General features: G+C 50.0%; 1 protein-coding gene across 1 annotated transcript in view; it reads left to right on the top strand.

Moving 5' to 3' along the window:
- Nucleotides 1–2,802, top strand: part of OSBP2 (oxysterol binding protein 2) — a 126,354-nt gene extending 123,552 nt beyond the window's left edge. The window contains exon 14 of the mRNA XM_088143863.1: nt 2,417–2,802. Coding sequence (XP_087999989.1) covers nt 2,417–2,559 — 143 coding nt within the window. The 3' untranslated portion in view covers nt 2,560–2,802. The remainder of the gene's footprint in view (nt 1–2,416) is intronic.
- The last annotated feature ends 11,367 nt before the right edge of the window (nt 2,803–14,169 follow it).

The raw sequence follows: 14,169 nt of genomic DNA, 5'->3' as shown, positions 1-14,169 counted from the left end.
AGGAGGACCTTTATACAACTCTGTCTTGTGTGCCAGGTGCACCCTTTCCTGGACCAAGAGACTCCATGCACGATCACTCATGCTTTGGTCACCTTCCATATGGATTACTGCATTGCAGTCTACATGGGGCTGCCCTTGAAGAACATGTAGAAGCTGCAATTAGTCCAGAATGTGGCAATGTGAACAGTTACAGGTAGTCCTCACTTAACGACCACAATAGGGACTGGAAAATTTGTTGTTAAGCAGGGTGGTTTTTAAGCGAGTCACACCCAATTTTACAATCTTTTTTGCAGCGGTCATGAAGTGAATCACCATGATCATTAAGCAAATCATGTGGTCGTTAAGCGAATCACACAGTTCCCCATTGATTTTGCTTGCCAGAAGCTGGCTGGAAAGGTCACAAATGGTGATCACACAACCTCAAGATGCTGCAACCATCGTAAGTGCAAGCTGGTTGTCAAGCACCTAGATCGCAATCATGTGACCACAGGGGTGCTGTGATGATTGCAAGTGCGAGGACTGGTTGTAAGTCCCTTTGTTCAGCACCGTTGTAACTTCGAACGGTCACTAAACAAATGGTTGTTAAGTGAGGACTACCTGTATGCGCATTTTTCATTCCACAGGTGTTACACTTTTGCATCATACACTGTACTGGCTCCCAGTAGGCTTTTGGATGCAATTCAAGGTAGTGGTTGTCTGGTGGGAGAGATATGCTCTGGGTCCCATCAGTTAAAAAATGACATCCTGTGGGATCCAGGAAGCGTCCTTTACATTGTGGCGCCTGCCCTCTGGGACTTCTTACCACCCAATATTAGATTTGCCCAGCCATGTTGGCCTTCTGGAGATTGCTCAAGGCTGGCTGTTTGCCCAGGCATTGGGTCAGGACGTTAATGTGGCTCATCTGGCTTGATTTGATCTTCTGGGTTTTTTTAATTCTCAGCTGTTGGTTCTGTTCTCTGATGATCTATTCTCCGAGTTTTATTTGTATTGTTGCTTTAATTTCAGATTCTCTTCACCGCCCAGAGTTGCTTTGGCCAGAGAGATGACCATTTAAATCAAAATCAGTAAATAAATTTAATTGTAATTCTTTTATTTATTCGATGTATATGGCTGCCCCACTCACCATAACGACTCTGGGCTGTGAACAGCATTTAAAATTACATAAAACGTCTTAAACCATACTTAATTGTTAATAGATGAAAGCAAATGTGGATTTTTTCCTGGCTTCACTCATTACTGTTTGGGTTATACCCCAACCCATTCTCAGATCCCATTCTAAGGCACGATCCATCCCTCGACATGAGAAAACATTGCACCCCTGGGATTTCACATGTGTGAACCCAAGTTTCTGTGGTTTAAAACCCTGGTTTGCAACTGAGTACAATATGTAAATCCTGTAAATTGTGGTTTACAAAAACAATTATTTTATTTTATTTTATTTTATTTTATTTTATTTTATTTTATTTTATTTTATTTTATTTTATTTTATTTTATTTTATTTTATTTTATTTTATTTTATTTTATTTTATTATTTTGTATTTATATGGCCACCGATCTACCAAGGCATTCTGGGTAGGCAAACAGGTAAAAAGAAAACAAAATCACAATCCATAGCATAAAAAGCAGCAATTGAGGCCCCTAAAAAAATCTCAGGAACAGCAGATACACTCGCACCCCTATCAGAGCTCCATTCCCACCCCAGCCTCTGGATTTAGGGGAAGAGCCAGATCTTTGCAGCCTTCCAGAAGGTCAGCAAGATTGGGGCCATCCTTGTCTCCAGGGAGAGGCTCAAGGTGGGCGCCATGACAGAGACGGCACGCTTCCTTGGACCCACCCAGTGACATTGCTTCACCAGTGGCACCCAGAGCATGACGCTGAGTCGGTGTGCTGTCTGTGCCAATCCACAAAAGGCCATTTCTTCTGGTGCATCTTCAGGGAAACCTCTTAGAACCTTAGCGAATTTAAGATGTGTGGGCTTCAACTCCCAGAATTCCCCAGCCAGCGTGCTAATCCACAATCCTGGCGTTTTCTGGTGGTCTCCCATCTCAAGTTCTAACCAAAGCCCATCTTGTTTAGCTAGGGTGGGTTAGAGCAGTGTTTTTCAACCTTGGCCACTTGAAGATGGGTGGACTTCAACTCCCAGAATTCCCCAGCCAACATGGAAATTCTGGGAGTTGAAGTCCACACATCTTAAAGCTTACTGGCTGGGGAATTCTGGGAGCTGAAGTCCACCCATCTTCAAGTGGCCAAAGTTGAAAAACACCGTCTTAGAGCGAGGAGCTGTTGAACGGGATGGGTGCAAGACTTGGGCCGTTGATTATCCCGAACAGTTGATGAGGATCTCTGGGCTTTGCCGTGTCAGCACCAAAACCTGCTGGGTGTGTTTTTCCCCCCATGCCCCCTGCTTCCTTTGCAGGCAAAGACTACGAAGGCTACATCCCCCTCTGGTTTGAGAGGAAGGTGGACCCCATGACGGGAGAGCTGATCTGCATTTACAAGGGCGGCTACTGGGAAAGCAAGGAGAAGCACGACTGGAGCCAATGTCCCAGCATCTTCTGAGCTGGGCTGGTGCTGCCCGGCGGAGCCTCTGCACCCTGTCGTGGGGCAGGAGGGCCGGCGGTCCAGCCCCCGGGCGGCCTCTTGGCCCCAGCACGCCTGTCGGAGAAACACGCAGAGCTTAAAATAAATCCAGATTTAAAAACAAAAAACCCAAGCAAAGAAAGACAAAAAAGTAAGACAAGACAAACAGGGATTCCAGAACCTATTTTTATGCACTAATAAAATGGCATATGATTTTTTTAAGTGACTTTTTTAAGCTTACCGATTAGGATTGAGAGATAACGGGGGTTTTTTGTTTGTTAGGGGGTTTTTCCCCTCTCTCTCTCTCTTTCTCTCTCTTTTTTTTAAACCTATTTATTGCTGCCTCCGGGACGGTGGCTGACTTCTCCTGCGAGGCCTTGGTTTCACTAACCGGGACTCCGAGTTCCAAAGATGCACCTCTTGTACCAGAAATGTGGAGTGTTTCGGGGTTTTTTCCCTCTGATTTCTCATTTCTGCGTGGGAATTAACACTATTTTTAACCTACAGATAGTCCCCATCCCCCAAGTGGCAGGTAGTACCATATCCTCTCTTGGGAGGGCCTGTCTACTCTGGGGGCAATGAAATGCCGGGGGGGGGGGCTGCCAGCATTCCTCCTTTGGGTCTTTGGAAGCAAACCCTGTCTCTGTCCACTGTTGATCTGTCTTCAAAGCCCCCACTCTGAAAAGATGTGGAGAGCGACCTGGCTTTTGATTTCGAATCTGTATTCAACGCGCGGTAGAGAAATGTACTCTTTGCACTCCTAAGCCAGCTGTGTTTCGAGGAGGGATTTGTAAGAGGGAAGGTTTTTCGCTCCGTCTTGAGCGTTTGGAGAACGCGGGAGCCAGCCACGGCTGACCCCGGCTGACCTCAAGGCCACCTTTGCTCCAGAGGTCTCTGCACGGGAGCGCAGGTGAGGGTCAGATGGTCAGCATTCCCTAGTCTGTTGAATCAGAGCCCGTTTTCTCCTTTCCAGCACACTGTAAAGCTATGCTGGTTAGTTTGCACTGTCATGGTGGCCAAGTCCCACAATTCACATTGAGACTTTGGGTTTAGCAGTGTGCAGAGCCACAGGCCGCTCTGGGATGCCCCTGGGCAAAGTTGCCTTTGCAAACACAGCCGAGCTTCAATGGCGCCATGTATGTAGAAAGCACACTCGTGCACACACACACACACACACACACACACCCCTCTCGCTGCTTAAGGTCCTCTTCATCAGATGACAGAGAGGAACCTGGCAAATGCAGAAGACCCAAGAGCATGGCCAGAGATGCCAGCAGAATGCCGTCATTGCTCCGGTCACCTCAGACATCCTGGGGTCACCAGCCTAGCTACCTCCATACCGAACATCCCATACGCAGCCTATCGAATTGTGATGGCTTCCTCTTGTCTTTCTCCGTGGAAGACTCAACTGGGGTTCCACCTCCTTGCTTGCTCGGAGCTGACCCCATGGACCGGTCTTGCCCAGCCTGGAGCCCTGCTGGCAGGGGAAATCTGGGGACTGCAGCCCCAGTTCATCTGGGGGCTGCTGGTTGTGCGTTGGGACTCCTGGCCCATGGCTGCCTGTGCTGTTCCTGCCTGGCCCCCCCCAGCCTCTCAGAAGCATCTTCCAGCACCAGCCCCTTTGCCCCGCCGGTTCCTCTTCCCGGTCATCCAGCTGATCGTTCCCCAAGGCTGGACTGCTTAGGGCCCCCTGAACAACCGGTGCTTGGACAACACCCCTTGAGCCCAACGGGGCAGGCAACTATAGGACCCTGGGAGCCTCCCACTGCTGTGCGGAAACACCCCCACCCCATTTAAGGTGACATCTCATCACCGCTCTCTGAGAAGCGACTCATTTCTCTTCTGGGGGGGGGGAGAAAACAAGCAATAATCACCTGGGGTCTTGCCTCTCCTGGCCTCCAGAGTGCAGAAGGCACAGCGGGATCCACGCGGGGTATCACTGGCCAAGTCCCCACACCCCCTACACTGGAGGAACCATTACACGCTCACACATTTTAGCTACACAGTATAGATCTATACACACACATTGTATATTGAATAACAATAGTGACTGAACATCAGTGTGCTCTCACCGCTGATGGGAGTGTACCTTTAATCTTTGTTTGTTTCTAATTTATATATATTATATATATAATATATGTACACAAATATATATAAAATTATTTTGTTTAAATTTATATGGGTACGTAACTAGAAGAAACAAAGTAATGAAGACAGGAGTCCCTCTGTCTGAATGTTTTTATAGTACAAATACGTTCAACACATTTTGATTCTTTCAGGGTATGATAGCTTCCTTCTGCTCCCCCTCCTCTTTTTTTCTTTTTAGTAAAATGAAATAGTGGGATGAGAAGCGCAAGCTGTGCTACTACCCATAGAATTCGGGATCCCTGCACAAGAATTGTCTGGTGGATCGTGCCCAAAGTGTGACTGATTGTAGTTTTGTTGGGTGTCATGTCCCAGAACCAAAGACAGAACAGATTTGATAGGCAAAACCTCTAGAGCAGTGTTTCTCAACCTTGACAACTTTAAGATGAGTGGACTTCAATGCCCAGAATTCCCCAGCCAGCATGGCTGGCTGGGGAATTCTGGGCATTGAAGTCCACTCATCTTAAAGTTGCTAAGGTTGAGGAACACTGCTCTACAGAGAATCCATTTTTTCTCGATTAAGGCTTGGTTGGAGGCAGGTCGTGCTCCAAAGCAGAACCAACTTGGTGTTCTCTCAATGTGTTGGACTCCACTTGTTTCCTGTCATCAGGCCTCTGGCTAACTCCAGCTGGGAACAATGGAAGCTTGTAGGCCAACACATCTGGAAGGCATCAAGTTGGGGTTGGTGTCAGATTGCTGAAGACTTTTATGGAGGCAGGTGGGGGTGTTCCAAGCAATGGTTTGCTTGAAAGTCCTCCTTGCATCAGTGGAATTGATCTCCCCGGTGCCCCAGAAGGAATGATCTGGCCCAAGTGTGGTCTGGATGGTTTAACAGTTCCACAGTTGCAACCTCTTGCAGTAGCAGCTTGTCAAAGGCCAAACAGTACCAGTTGGTTGTAAAAGTTATTGACATGTATCACTGAGTCAACTGGGACGTTCTCCTGGGTAGGTTTTCTTTTTAACGAAGGAGAGGAAATAACTTCCTGGGGAAGAAGATGAAGAGCGATGGTACAAAAGGAATTTTCCTGCTATGTTTGAACCGTAGGCATGTCAGATGTCTCAGGCAGGGTTTTAATTTGGAGAAGAAATAGTTTCTTAGAACTTGTTGAAGCCCACATGGAGCTGCCACAGGCCTTCCAGGAGTTGAGTCGGGCCCAGTCCTCCCAGAGCCAGCACCGTCTCTGTCCTATGAGCTGCAGGCAAGTTTTTGTGGCCCTTCCAAAAAACAACAACCCAACCCTTTATCCCAGTGTTTCTCAACCCCGGCAACTTTAAGAGGGGTGGACTTCAATTCCCAGAATTCCCCACCCAATGCTAGCTGGAGAACTCTGGGAGTTGAAGGCCACATATCTTAAAATGGCCAAGGTTGAGAAACACTGCTTTAACCAATTTGTCCAGAGATGGTGACGGGATGGGAAACATACATTGCAGAGACATGGATTTGGCCATCGTGTCTTCAGGCGTCCGTTCTGTGTCCTGCTAGGCGCGTTTTTTGCCATGGCTCTGTCTTCCCCCATTAGACAATGCGGCGTCTCCAGCAGTGGGAATGCGCGCTGGGCATTTGGACCCATTCAAGCTGCGTTGCGAGGGTCTCCTCTTCTGCAGGATCCCCTGCGTATCTCCAGCATCATCCCGTCTCCAAAAAACAGCCACGAACTGTAGCAATTTTTTCTGATCCTCTTATATTGTAAAAATCTGAGCTGATGTGATGTTTTCCTGTCTCTTTCTCTCAGTTCAGCTTTAATTATGTTAACAATAAAAGATACAGGGGTTTCTTGCTTTGCTATCGTCGTCTTTTTTAAAGGCCCACTTCAGGGGAGGAAGGGCGTATGAGAAATAGCTTTAACGCCTTATTTTCTGTGCCTACAGGATTGGGAAACCCTTGGCCCATGCTGCTGCTTCCCCTTCTTAGACTCAACGATAACCCAGTCTTGTACCTTAAATACTAGAGGCGGCTGTTTCTGGAAGCGCAGTGATTTGAGGGGGGGGCCGCAGGGCAAGATTCTCCCTGATTCTGGCAGATGGAAAGTGGAGGGTTTGTGATGGGGACGAGGCTGCCTCTTTCCAAGGGGGCTTCAAGTGAAAACTGGGAGCGGCCTGAGGAATGCTGGAATCCGGGGGGTGGGTGTCCGCAGAGATGGGCAGTCAAAAAAAATCAAGATGGGGCCACAACCACGTGATTGAAGCTCCCTGCAGACGCCCCTGCTTGAGGGGAGGGGGGAGCATGGAAGGAGGCTGAAGCGTGCCCTGGAGAGGGCAGCACCTGAGCATCAGCTGGAGAGAGGCAGATCCTGCATTTTTCCTGCCGTGTGTTTGAAAGCCACCGACAGGACCAGTCTGCGCCCCGGAGAAGGGTGAGGGGCTGCCTGGCCAGCCATCGAGGGAGGTGCAGCGGTCGAGGAGGAGGATGTGGGCGGGCACCTGGGCACCGTGTACAACAGGAGGTGGGCCTGGCTGCTGGGTGATGTGGCAGATGCTCGTCCGAACCGCCCGGAGCAGCCGCACCCTCCGTAGCCTGCTGAAGGGAAATTAGCTCAGGGCTGCAGAGGAAAACGTTGGCAACAATTCACAACTCTTTGATGTGTGAACGGATGGCGGGGAGTGCTCGCTCGTTGGCTTCCTTAACACTGGAGTATCATGGGTGAACTTTTGCTCCAGCCATCATCCAGTCTGAAGAGTTGCGAGGGGCTGAGATAAAAAAAGGATCCTTCCCCTTGACATTTAGGGCCCGCAGTCCTCCTCAGTCAGCGTTCTAGGTTCACACAATGCACTAAACCAGGTTTAAGCACACACTGGTTTGCCTGAGAGACGCCCCAAATTCATGACCTGGTTGACATCATAGGCTAAAGCAAGCGGCTCAACCACAAACTACCCAAACACTCTGTTTTTCCGACTTCCCAAACTACCCTTCGGCTTGAGATTTCCAGGTGGTCTCTCATCCAAGGACTAACCGGGTCTAATTAGCTCTGCTTAGCTTTCCAGTACTAGCCACTGCGAGTTAGGCACTGCCTACTGGCTGGACCAGGACACGAAGCCGAATCTATAATGACTGACTAGGTGCCATCGAGTCGTTTTCAACTCCTAGCTACCACATAGCTATAGATCATAGAGATGTCGTCTTTGCTGCATTGCAAAATTCCTTCCCCCACGATTGTGGCTTCCTTTAGCAATACCCAAAAGGAGCATTTGCCCTTTCGCCCTTCCCGCTTCCCCACCTTCCGGGGTGCTTCCTCAAGCGCCCAGTCCCGGGGGTCTTGCAGGGAGGGGCCCTCCTTCCGCAGCCGCACGTGGCTTCCCGCCGCCCTTTCCGAGAGTCCGCCGGGCGGCGTCCCTAGGCAACGGATGAGACTCTCGGCCAATGGGAGCGCTGGAGCTGCTCCGCGTTCCACGGTAGCTAGGCAACCCCGGCCGGGGACGTTCCACGGTTGTACGCGGAGGCGTCCTCCGGGCGCAGCAGGAGGCGCTACCCGCGGGCCGTTGCGTGCAGGCGGCTGGTGAGTTGCGGGCGCCCGGCTCGGCTCCTTGCTGGGTCTCCTCGGAGGACTATTTCCCACTTGCTGGGGCGGATACGTCCGTGCCCCCTCGGTCCTCTTGGACGAAAGTTGCTGGGGCTTTAGCGCAGCCCAGATTATCGAATCGAATCGCACGTGCGGTGCTAAGACCCTTGCCCAGTTCTAGGTGGCAGAAAGAAGGTGGGCATGAATACTGAAAAAGGTTGACGAAGAAAGTTGGGGGCAGCCCCAGTTGAAGGCAGCACTGGCACGAAGGCCGACGGGTCCCAGCCCCAAAGCGGCATCTGTGCCACTTTGCGCCTGTCTGCAGGACGCGCTGCCCCACCGACGGTCAACTGAGATGTGGTCTGCCCATTAGCTACACCGGGTCTGGGCTCCCTGGGCGACCCCTGGGGAGCAGCAAACGTTTGCTGTATCTTCTGCCATCCAGTGTTATCCTGGATTTTGGCAGCCCAGGACTGGTAGCCCTAAATGAACCCACTCTTCTGGATTCCCTTGCCGTGATGACATTCTGAGCTAGATGTTCAGGGTACCAGGATAAAATGTCATTGGTTAATTTGTGGCTCGGTATGTTGTGCAAACACAGCCTCTGTGAATTTTCCTACAGAAACAGACCACATGGCCAGCACAGAATTGAAAAAGGCGTTAGACGATGGGAAACAAGAACCTGACATTCCAGGTAAAAGAAATCTTGCATTGGCTGGGTATTCCTCTAATGGGAGGCTTAGTGGTAGGACTAAGCTGCAGTACTCCAGACCACCACTAGAGGGGGCAGAGTTGAGGCTTTCTGTGTCACTCTGCTGCCACCTAGTGATCATCCGGGGTATTGCAGCCCAGATACTATGGCCCTGTCTAATGGCTGCATTCACACACCATGCTATGCTGGGTTAATTTTATTTATTTATTTACTAGCCTTTGTTTTCCACTCTGCTATAAACACGCCAAGCAGCAAACATCAGTTAAGGCAAACATAAACTTACAATATTAGTAGCATTAAAAAGTATAATATATAGCTCACCGATAACATCACATACATAAAGTTTTTTGTTTTTTGTTTCATTCCATCTTAATGTTAATCTTGGTTAGTTTCTGTGGTGGCTCAGAGTGTTGTGTGAACCCAGACACCTTAGTTTGTGGTTGAAGGTACTGTACAAACCGAGGTACCAGGTTAAACACGCTATGTGACTGCAGCCAGTCTGAAGCCATGGTGGCTTCTGCATCAGGGTGGAAACATCTACCAGTGGAATTGGAACTTCCATCTCCCGACCAGAAAAAAGCCATTTACGTAGTGCTGCGCACTGGGAATTCCACAGGTTAGAAATGTATTTCCTTTGGGTCAGGAGCTGCAGGACTCTGAGCATCGGCTGGCCCAGCTTCTGCATGCAGGTCTGCAGCGAGGGGGACCCTTCCACCCCTCTGGGCTGTCAAATCCGTTGCCTTTTTAAGGCGGAGACCCCATGCGCTCCTCTTGGGAGGCAAAACACCCTCACAGCTAAAAGCCTGTCAGGACACTCTCTGTGTCTCCCAGCAGAAGACTGGTTGGCAAAGTGGACTCTAAGTTAGAGATCCTAAATTGCACAGAAGAGGACGACCATATTAGGGGCACAACTGGGCTTCGGTTGCACTTGGGGCATACCAGCCTGAATGCGCCCCAAGGGACCGGGGCTGCCTTTACCGTTAGCTTCTGACTTAAGCCCGTTGGATCAAATCTTATTTCCTTGGTAGCAGCAAATCCATTTTTGGCTTCTTCTGGGTGAGATTGTAGCCTTTCAGTTAATTTGGAGAGGGTAAAGCATCCTGTAAGAAGACAGTGGCCAACCATGTCCGTATTGTTGCCAAGAAAATTATAGGAATAGGCCCATGAAGTTATCAGGGGCTGAGTTCAGTTCATGGAAGACTTTACCTTTGTCAATCTTGGCTTCTGAAACAAGATAAACAGGACTGGCCCTGGTCTGTATGTGGATGGGAGACCACTAGGAAACCCCAGAGCTGTAGGCTAAACTGGGAGGCTGACAAAAGTTCCCGGAAGAGAGGATGGCAAACTTCTTCCTAATTGCTGCCAACAAAATAACATGGACCTGCCCATGTATCAAGCTTCCTCAAAGGTGTCCTAGGCTCCTCTGTGGTCTTTTCTCTAGACTAAGGGTGGAAATCAACCCTTCATGCATTATTTCCAGGATGTCAAATTGCCTCCAAGGCATGAGTGTCTCTCGGTGTCCAAGCTTTTCTCGTGCCTCTGAATTTCTAATAAAAACCCTGATGTTGGGGGTCAGTCCTGAACTGGAAATTTGTGCCCCAAATGTGAACATAGAAGGACTCAGCAAGGAGAGACAGCGTTCTGCACATGCTCACTGGCCCTCTGGGTACCAAGAATAAAATGGTGAAGCCAGCGTCTGGGGGCGAGGGGGCCCAGTGAACACTAAAGCTCCAGGCAGGTGGAGAAGGTTGCTCCTGAGCAGAGAGAGTCTCTTGACTCACGGAAGGTGGCCACTTTCACAGACGCTGCTGCCTCCCCAGGTGTGATGAGAGAGACGGCTGTCCCTCCGCCAGAGAGGTCGAGCCCCTGGTCCAAGGGTCACTGTGATTTCCTGCTGGATCGCATCGACGCTCAACTCAGCCCGACGCAGGTAGGTCAGCCATGCCTTGCTGTCTGTGCCCCCTGGCTGGCCAACCAGGTTGGTGCTTATCTGGCCAAGGGAGAGAACTTTGATTTCCAGCCTCGCAGGGTGAGGTTTGACCATTGCACTACAATGGCCTTTGGAAGGGTTAGGCCAAGAGTCCTTCCTAGAACTTGGAATGCGAAAGACTCAGATTCACATTTGGACAGGAAAGGTCCGGCCTCCCCATCCCACCCCACCCCACCCCATCCCCTGCATGCTTGCAGATCTGAGTTCCTGGACAGCTGGGGCCAGAAAGTTCAATCAAGCTAGATAGTTGAATGTGTTTTTCTTGTTAGGTTTGCATCATAGAATAAAAAGAGCAGAAGGGATCTTGAAGATCATCTAATCCAATCCCTGCCCAGGGCATCCCTGAAAGATGGCTGTTCAGCCTCTGTTTCAGACCTCCAGCGAAGGAGAGTCCACCATCAGCCGAAAGCCTGTTGAGCTGTTGAACAGATTCTTCCTGATGTCCAACTGAAATCCATGTCCTTCTAATTTCAGCCCCTTCTCTGAACACTTCTGCTCTGTCTTCAGTGTGATAACCCTTCACATGTTCCGAGACAGTGATCAGGTCTCCAGGCTAAACGTTCCCAGTACCGCCAAGTGTTCCTCTTAAACTTCCCTTCCAGGCTCCTCCTCATCGTGGTTGGTCTCCTCTGGGCATTCTCCTGCTTCTCAACGCCACTTCTAAGCAGTGGACACCAAATTCAGGGGTGATCCAAGAAATGCAGACTAGAGAGAGAGGATGGGGAAAAGAAAGCTGTCAGGTTTCACACTGGAGAGGCTCCCTGGAGCAGTCGCTCCATCTAATTACTTACTCCAAACGGGCAGGAAAGGAGCTCAGGAAACAGACCACAGAGTCCGCGTGCTTTTCATCATGCACAAAACAAGTAGAGCCACCTGGCTGGGCAAAGTGGGATGGGATGACCTTCTTCCTGCTGATGCTTATGGCTGTGTTTGCACATCATGCTAAGTCACGGTTTGTTTTTACTGTGGCTTGTTGAATAAGCCACTACTGGCTGGCTTCACACAATATGCTGAACCATAAATCCTGGTTTCCAGACAGTTGTGGCTGGCTTTATTCTGCAAACCCCAAATCCTCCCAAGCGCCTTGCTTAGTGCCAGGGTCTGGATTTTAGAATGTGCCAAGCCATGGAGTGCCTAACCGTGTTTTGTATTCACCGAGCACCCAGAGCCATAAACCAACGTTCAAAATTTGGAAATGGATGAATGTTTATAATGTGTTGTGAACCCTGTTGGTGTGTTTGGGTGTGTGCTGCCCAGATGTTTTGGGCCTCCATTCTCATCAGCCACAGCCAGTGTGTCTGCCCAAACATTTGGAGGGCACCAGGGTTACCTACCTTAACCTTCTCTAGACCTTTCAGCCTTCTTGAAGATTCAGAGATCACATACTTGGAATAGTCCCAGGAGTTTCAAAAATGGAAAGCTGGGAAGATTTTATTACTCAACTTTCAACAGGACCGTATAAGAAAGAACATGAGATTGATGCTTGGAATTCAAATTCAGGATTCCTTCTCCCTTCCAGTTCCAATGAAAGCCACCCAGAATGGTCCTGGGAGAGGTCAATGACATGCCTGGTTGCAAGAGCCCCGGATTAATATGTGGCATTCCTGAGAACCAGGTTCTGTGCAGGGAGAGCCAGGAAAAAGTCTGCAGAGCTCCCATCAGCCAGAACAGCCCCATGACCATCTGGAGAGGCTGATGTGCACACTCAAAATTGACCAAGCTTAGATACCAAGCCGCTAGACCTTTAGTCGTGCTGTACCACCCCAGCTGAAATGGTCTCTTTCCACCATCCCAAAGTTCTGCAGCATGTTCCTGAGCTTTGGTTCCTCTTGGTAGTTTCTAGCCTGTCCTTGCAAAATTGCCCCCTAACTTACTGCTCTTACCCCGTAGGGACCCAGGCCAAGGATCGAGGGCAGCTGTGGTGATGGTCCTCCCGCCCTCGGTGGAACTGGGGCCACTTCCAGTACAGCAGGTCAGATCTTTGGTTTAGTTCCCGCTGGGGTTTCTGGGCCAACAGGACCTTAGTTCTTGCCTGTCTCCTTGAATGGGCTGAGCGCTCCTGTTCTAAAACTGATTTTCCTTCGTTTGCAGTTCTGTAAATTGTGTGCTTTGGTGCTTCCTTTTTAACAAGTGGCCAGACGTGGAGCCCAGGAAAGCCTGGATTTAAATTTACCTCTCAACAATGAGGAAGTTCCCTAGATAACCCTTTGGCTTGGCCTGAAAGGTTGCAGGGTTGTGGGGCAACCTCTGAGTATCCTGACTTTACCTCTTTAAGGCAGGATGGGCAGTTGCTCCTATTATGGAATTCTGGGTCCAAACTGGGATTGACTTTGAGGAGCTGCTTGAGAAGAGATTCTCTCTTCTTTTCCTTGTCCTCTTCCACGTAGAGGTACAATGCAGATTCCCTTTTCCCCAATGCAAATATCCAGCCTTCCGGGGCTTAAGACCTTCCAGGTGGGATACAGGATCTAGCCTAAGGAAGACACAGTAGGCTTCCTTGGAAGCAGAAAGGACTGGTGACCCGTGCATGGCAGGTGGAGGAAAGCCTTGAATTGGCTGGGCTGGTACAGACCTGTTAGCAGCCCAGCCTGTTACTGGTGGTTGGCCAGCAAGGTGCCTCTTCGGTCTTTCTTCAGCCTCCATCTCCTCATTCGGACAACTGACTCTCGGAAGCTCTGGGTCTGGATCCTGAGCAGCCCCAAGATGCCCTATCAGGGTGCAGACTTATCTCCTTGCTTCTCCTGCCTCTCCGCCATGTGGAAGTTGCAGAGATTTCACGGGCGTGAATTCTGACGCAGACAGAGGTTCACTCGGCTCTCCATTTGCTTCCTTCTCCCTGCAGATCCAGGCAGGGGGAATGCAGGTGTGGACAGAGACCTGCCCTCTCAGAAGGTGGACCGCAGAGGGCGGCTGCTGTATCTCCCTGACTCGAAGGACGCCCCAAGCAAATCAGACTCCATTTGCACCGAAGACTTAGCTGCTGAGTTCCAGAAAGGTCTGGTGGATCTGCTGCTGAGCTCCGATGAGGATGAGGCTGTTTCTGCTCTTGCGTTATGCCCCAGAGACATCAGGCCTCTGGCATCCGGTGCTGCAGGCCTGTCTGGGAACGCTGGCCCTTCCTCGCCTTTCAGATCTCTCAGCACTGCTTTGGATCCTCGCACATTGGATTTGGCAAGCAAGCAGTTGCCAGCGGGAGCATCCAAGGAAAAATGGAGCCAGGAATTTGCTCTCCACTCCAGAGAAGC

Source organism: Python bivittatus, unplaced genomic scaffold, assembly GCF_059951505.1.
Source record: "Python bivittatus isolate LINGU-HERP-01145 unplaced genomic scaffold, Pbiv_v1 ctg000390_np1212, whole genome shotgun sequence".
In the NCBI taxonomy this organism is placed as follows: Eukaryota; Metazoa; Chordata; class Lepidosauria; order Squamata; family Pythonidae; genus Python; species Python bivittatus.
This window is presented reverse-complemented; position numbering and strand designations above follow the sequence as displayed.